The sequence below is a fragment of the Corylus avellana genome, chromosome ca3 (genome assembly GCF_901000735.1).
Source record: "Corylus avellana chromosome ca3, CavTom2PMs-1.0".
NCBI classification, from domain to species: domain Eukaryota; kingdom Viridiplantae; phylum Streptophyta; class Magnoliopsida; order Fagales; family Betulaceae; genus Corylus; species Corylus avellana.
Window position 1 is genome coordinate 36,241,769 of NC_081543.1, and position 7,143 is coordinate 36,248,911.

The following is a 7,143-nucleotide window of genomic DNA, read 5'->3' on the forward strand; positions in this document are numbered from 1 at the left end:
TTGGATTCTCTTTGAAAAACTCTAAACAGATAAATATCACAGTTTATGCAGAATTAACAAATATTTATCAAAGTAAACAATCACACACAAGGATTTTGGTGACGAAGAGGAAACCTTTTAGAAAACAATCTAAAAGTAAAATCTCTCCGGGGCAGCCAAACCCAGGAAATTACTATCAAAAGATTATCCAGAGATTACAGACACTAGGAATACTTACAACCCTATGCAAGCCCTTGACTCTGTAAGATTAACAAGCTTCAAACTTGTCTCCTTGCTCACAATCTTTATCAACGTAATTCTCCTTTACCGGATCCTTTCGATAGACTTCTCAATGAAGCGCACAATGAAACTAATAAAATCCTTTAAGAGGAATAATTAGGCTTACACAGATTTTCTCTCTAAGCACAGCCTCTCACGAAACCTGGGGTGAAATTTCGTACATCTCCAAGTCTATATATATATATATATACACACATACACACATCAAACCCTAGACCTGGGCCCATTAAAAACACGTTTTTGGGCATAATACGTACGGGGTGTCCGGACAGGGCCTTGCAGAGCAGAAACTGAGTTTTTGGAATTGCTGTCCGGACATGTGGAAGGCATGTCCGGACAGGCCGAATTAAGACAACGAAAATACTAACAAACTCCCACTTTGGCAATTTGGTGACAAAACCAATATGCCGAGACATCCCATCATCTCCCCCCATATTTACTCCCAATTTTTGTCACAGAATGACAAAAGGTCTTCATATTTCTTGAAAACCTCACAAAATACATCAAGGCATATGTGGAACAGGAATAACATAAACAAAACTCATGATTATATATATATATATGAAAAATGCAAGATCATGAAGAAACATCAGCAAAACTCACCCCCAATGTATGACTCAATATCAACAAAGCAAAAATGTTTTAAACAGGAGTATTCATAAGAAGAGTATATCCAATAAATGATCAAAAATTGCAGATTAGGAGAAACTCTTGTTGAATGTGCAAAAAAAAAAAAAAAAACCCAAAAAGCATGCAAAAGTATCAAAAGATGAATAAACAAAATCATTGTTGCAACTCATGTCATGCCATTATGTACTATCACTATTTATGCTATATGTGTTGTGTGTGATAAGCCACAATCAAGAGCCAATCAATGGACAAAAAAATATTGACAAAGAAGGCACATTAAAACTTCTAAACCATATGAAAGAAATTCATAGCTTGTTAGGTTAGAAGTCAAACCTTACTTGGGCATAGTTACCCTCATTCAATACTCTCCCCCTTAGTCTTACCAGAAGGCTCAAAGCTACATCCTGATTATTTAATTTTGGATGAGCCAAGCACAAAAAAATGACACAGTGAAAATTCCCTTATTGAAATATTTTGGCATTTTGCACATTTCACTTTAAATTTTCTCTTTGAGAACATGTCTTTCATAAAAATTAAATACAAGACATAATGGTTTGAGCTGGAATTTATAGGTTCTAGGTTCAACCAGCATTTGGTCAATTTTAACCCACAAAAAAAAAAAAAAAAAATCCATCCTATGCATATAGTTTGTTCAACATAACAAATTTGTCATGGATTGACATTCTTTTTTGAAGCTTAAGTGCATAGAGATAATATACATGAAATGTTCCAAAATAACACATACTTGAATGGATCAATGACAGTTCATTATAAAGATAATCAACTCAAGAATGATAAGTGTATTCCATAGGTACATAAATTAATTAAGAGGATTTTCAATTAAGCAATTAAAGAGCATTTAAAGAATATATCCATTTTAACATTTCAAACATCTTTGCAACACCAATTTCTTTCTAAAAAATTTATTAACACAAAGAAGGGCAGCAAAGAAAAACAACATGTTTGAATTGAGATTACAACAGGCAATACATGAATGTCCTTTAGCATTAAATTTTCATCATATCTAATAGGTCCAACTACAAAATAATGATTTGGTTCATGACATGTGAATCCTCATTATGAATGGTGGAGATTGGATTCGGAGCATTCTATATCAGTGTTTAAGCCTGTGGGCAATAGCCTCTTGGTTTAGAACCGAATTAAGCCAACGAAAATACTAACACTCTTCACCACCATCACCATCTTCACCTTCACCTTCTTCACCATCTTCACCATGAACCTTATCCTTTATCTTCTTCTGCTTCCCCTGAGAGACGCCATCTTTAGCAGAGTTTTCGAATGGACGTTTAGCTGGAGTTACCGAAGGCAGGCGGAGATAATCATTGCTCTTTGAAGCCTGCAGACTCTTGGCCAAGCTGTCAAGACTGGCGCAAATCATTTCATTCATTGGGTCTAAGCCCATAGCTAGTATAGCATTAGCAGCACATGGTTTCACCTTCTTCTTCTTGTTGATCTTCTTCTTCTTCTTGTTGTTGCTGTACTTCTTCTTCTTCTTCCAAGTTTTCTGGCAATGGAGATGTTTCGCTTTGGTTTGACATTTTTTCACTTCGAGAGAAAAGGGTTATCAAGGAAACAAAGTTAGTTTTTGCTAAAAGAAACGGTGCTAAACCAACTGGGCTGAGCCAGGCTATATATATAGACAACAAGTTAGTTTTTGCCGGACACGTCTTCTTGCTGGTATAAACAAGATCATGAGCCTCCAGGAATGTGAAGGAATGTGTTTGAAAAATTGCTCCTGCACAGCATATGCAAGTTTAGATGTGAGAGGGGAAGGAAGCGGCTGCGTGCTTTGGTTTGGTAGCCTTGTTGATATTATAGAATTCGCTGAGGGTGGGCAAAAGACCTCTATATAAGGATGGCCATTTCAGAACTGGTATGATTTCACTTCTATTTTTCTAGCTCTTTGGATTTTGCTGATATATATATATATATATATATGATGACGTATGGACAACAATACTTGTTAGTTAATTTTCAATTGGCGAAAGCAGGCTTACTATGTTCGTTCAGACTTTTTCCTGCATGTTTTCTGAGGTTGCAGGGCATATCTTATAAGGCTTGCTTCATGTGGGTTTGTTATGTGTGCAAGAAAAACTGGAAGATAGACTAAACATATCGTTTGTGGTTCAAATGTTGAGCAGTGACCGTTTATTGCCTAAACCAAGGCAGCCGGTTTCTTTACAAATTAAATCCTTTATCTAGCAAGCATACAACATGTTCAGCAAATGGAATCTCCATTACATTGTTGGAAGCACGGTAAATATCATCAAAATGAGAGCAAAAAATTGAGTTATTTTTGTTTTAATGAATTTATGTGATATTGGTTTTGGCTTAGTGCAAGGCTGCTCCTACTTTATTCATATTGTTGATTGGTTTTTACTCACAGGACTATAAATTTAGATCTAATTTTTCACCAGAAACGCAGTTAAAAGGTTTCAATTGAAAGTTTTGATTAAGCATATGCCAAAACGCAATTAAAGGGGTGGCCGAGCATCCCTTTGCCATTTGTGTTGATGTGAAACACTAACAGATGAATGCAAGTCAAAAAGAATATATATATATATATTCTTTTTGACTTGCATTCATCTATATATATATATATATATATATATTCAAAAGGCTTATTATTCAATATAGGCAGCAAGAACAAGATAAAAATATACTTAATTCTCATTGCTAACATACCACCATGATATTTTTCAAACTACTCCATGCAAGAAATGGGCAGAGTAGACTTGGAAGAAGATATATCTTTTCAAAAGGCTTATTATTCAATATAGGCAGCAAGAACAAGATAAAAATATACTTAATTCTCATTGCTAACATACCACCATGATATTTTTCAAACTACTCGATGCAAGAAATGGGCAGAGTAGATTTGGAAGAAGAACACCATCTACATTAATTTAGAAGACCCCAAAATAAAATACAGTAATTACTAAATTTCCAAAAGCATATACTATCGGTGCAAGAAAATAAGAAAGAAATACTGAACACTACTTAATTAAACATGTACATAAATTTAGATAATGATGATGATGAAGACTTCAATTCATCCACTATTTAATTAAACATTTAACAACAAAGCCATTTTGTCAAAGCTTATAGAAGAAGCTTAATGAATTGAGAGACAAATGGGCGTGCATGAAGAAGGTAAGTCAAAAATAAGTAATGGGATGTAAAAGTAACCACAATGGTTTGGGTGCCCACGGTAAGACTTGTGAAAACAAGTCACCTAATCTCACACTTGCCTGATTTCTCTTGTTTGACCACAAATATAATACTCTTAACATATTCAAAGAGTATATATGTTTGTTCTTAGTAGGATTACTAGGATACAATCAAAATCCTAGTTGACCCCTAATTAAAAAAATTTCTTAAATGGATCCAAATAAGGACACCAATAAAAAATAAAATATTAGAAAATAGTAAGTAAAACCCTATTTTAACACAATAACAAAACTAATTAATATATCCTTAAAATCAAGTTGGAAATATATATATTTTTTGAGAAATGCTAGATGTCAATATTTTTTTTTTCATATTTAGCTCCTAGTTTCTTTACAATCAACCATTAGATTTGTAGATTTATGTAGACCTCAATAAGTAAATGGTAGACCCCACAAATCTAATGGTTGATTTATTAAATTTATAGGAAAATATGGGCCAAATATGAAAAACTTATTAATTCCTAACATTTCTCATATTTTTTTGGATAAAGTACACATACCCCCTCAAACTATCACTCAATTGATAATGTCTCTCCCAAATTTTCAATTGTGACAATGTCCACCTCTAAGGCAAGTAGAAAGACAAAAATGATCCAAAATATTTATCAATAAGACAAAAATACCCCTATAAATTAAAAAAAAAAAACAAAAACTAATAATTTTTTTAACAAAAAAGATTTTTTTTTTTTTTAAAAAAAATTAGATTTAGTTTTTTTTTTTTATAAAAAAAAATATTTTAATTTTATTAAGAGTATTTTTGTCATTAGGGGGGACATTGACAATTTTTGATAGTTACGGGGAACATTATCACAATTGAAAGTTTGGGAGAATATTGTTAATTGGGTGGTAGTTTGAGGAAATTATGTCGACTTTTTCAGAATTTTTAAAAAGAAAACAAAGTAAAGAACCTTAACCGTCATCTAAAATGAGTAATGTTACTCTTCACATCCACGCTTAGAAAGATTTATAAAGAGAAAAAGTAGAGGAAGATTTTGTAGTTTCTACAAGAATGAAAGGACATGCACATTTTCATTCATCCAAAACAAAAAACAAAAAAAAAAGAAAGAAAGAAAGAAAGAAAGGACATGCACAAGTAAAAGCTGCAGAACATTTTGCATTGGAAGAAGAAGCTGAATCAAGTCAGTCACCATGTACATTTAGAAGACCCCAAAACAAAAAAATGGATTTCCAAAAGCATATACCATATGCATCACTGCAAGAATGTGTGTGTATCTCAGCCAAAATTATATTTTCTCATCAATTTACAAAATAGCAAAGAAATAGTGAACATGCACCATCGAGGTGCTGAAGAAGAAGAGGACTTTGAATTCATTCACTAGAAGTTGTACCACTTGCTTCATCCTGTTGAGGTGCTGTATATTTCAGATTCAGCCAATATTGTTTATCACTTTCATCGCCCCATAATATAAACGCCAAATCGAATGCTGTTTGAACGAGAGGATCTGCAAAATCCCCTTTCGGACCCCTCCTTGCCATTGTCAACAAGTATTTCCTCCTCAGCTTTCTAACTTCATGAATTAGTTGCTCATATTCAGGAACATCGACACGAAGCCAATTCTCTGTAAAATCATCTAAAGCTTCCAAATTATGAAATGGGTATTCCCCTTTTATTTTGTTGTAGTCAATAATGTTATTCAAGAATCCAATCTCTGTATCAACATCTGTCCAAACCCTCTCCACAAAAACATCAATCGGTTCATTTCTTGGGGGACTATTTTTTGGTGAAGCAGAGTTTCTTGCACTAGAAGCTTCCCCTGCAGAAGAAGACCTTATTCTTTTATTCGCTTCTCCTCTGCATATTTCTTCAGAGAATGATCGGGCGCTTCGTTTCCAATCGTGGGTAGACTCTCTTTCTTCTTCATTGGGTAATTCATTTCTTGGATTCTTATCCCCCATCATTTTCTTGTTCTGTGGAACGATCTTTATACCGGCGGGACGTTCAGCTGGCGTTGCCAAAGTCGGAGAAAGATTACAAGTGTGTGCTTCTTCGTCACTCAAGCTGGCATGGAAGGGACGAGCAGCTTCTTTACCAGAACCGTTCTCTTGCGAAGCAGCAGGCTGCGGGCTCATCGCCGAGTTTCTTGCAGTAGAAGCTTCCCCATCAGAAGATGGTAGAGGAGTTGTCACCCTTGTTTCGCCATCGTCTTCTTGGAGATTCAGAGCATCTAATTTCTCCGGCGCCACGTCTTCTTGGATCGGAGATCTTTTACTTTGTTCTGACATTTTGCACTCACAAATAGAGAGAGAGAGAGAGAGAGAGAGAGAGAGAGGGGAGGAGGGAAGGGCCGAGGGGGGTTTACATAGAAATCTTATGTTCAAGAATTGAGAGGTTAATATTGAAAAAACTGCTTAAAACAGACAAGAAGTCAGTCATTTTTTGACAATTCTCTTTTCATGTATGTAATTAAATGTTTAAACTTTCTTATTTTTAAATAATAAAAATGTGTATGTACGCTTTTATGTCCAAGACAACTAAATAAATTAACGTTAGGCATGACAAATAAATTGCAAGTTATATTTACATGTTCTAAATAATAATTAAATTTTGTTGAAATGCTTATTTCTTTAGTTAGTTATATTTTTTAATTTTTTTTGAGTAATTTTGTTTAACTTAATTTTTTTAATCTTGACTCCTCTTAACTAAAATTCTGACTTAAGAAGGTAGTATAATATGTCCATGAAGTAGTTTTAATCTTTATGTTCAAGGGTCATATGTGAATTAAGTAGCAGCCAAGCAGGAGACTTGTCTTTTCTTTTTCTTTTTTTTCCTTTTTTTTTTTTCTAATCAAATTGGGAAAATGTTAGAAGTGATCAAAATACCGAAAAGGGGTGGGCTCCCCTACAATAGACCAAAACAGAGAAATAAACTGTGCAGGTAACCAGAACAAAGTAGGAAATTGGCCAAATAATTAGCCTGGTCCTCTCCAAGTGACTGCATAAAGCGATTTTAAAAGCGAAAGAA

General features: G+C 34.1%; 1 protein-coding gene across 1 annotated transcript; it reads right to left on the bottom strand.

Moving 5' to 3' along the window:
- Positions 1-5,489: 5,489 nt before the first annotated feature.
- On the bottom strand, positions 5,490-6,404 carry LOC132174531 (probable transcription factor At4g00610). Its single transcript, XM_059586170.1, has one exon. The coding sequence runs from the start codon at positions 6,402-6,404 to the stop codon at positions 5,490-5,492; it is 915 nt and encodes a 304-aa protein (XP_059442153.1).
- Positions 6,405-7,143: the final 739 nt, after the last annotated feature.

What these genes read in the sequence shown, in the direction of transcription:
- LOC132174531 (XM_059586170.1), bottom strand. Translation starts at nt 6,404, where the DNA reads ATGTCAGAACAAAGTAAAAGATCTCCGATCCAAGAAGACGTGGCGCCG.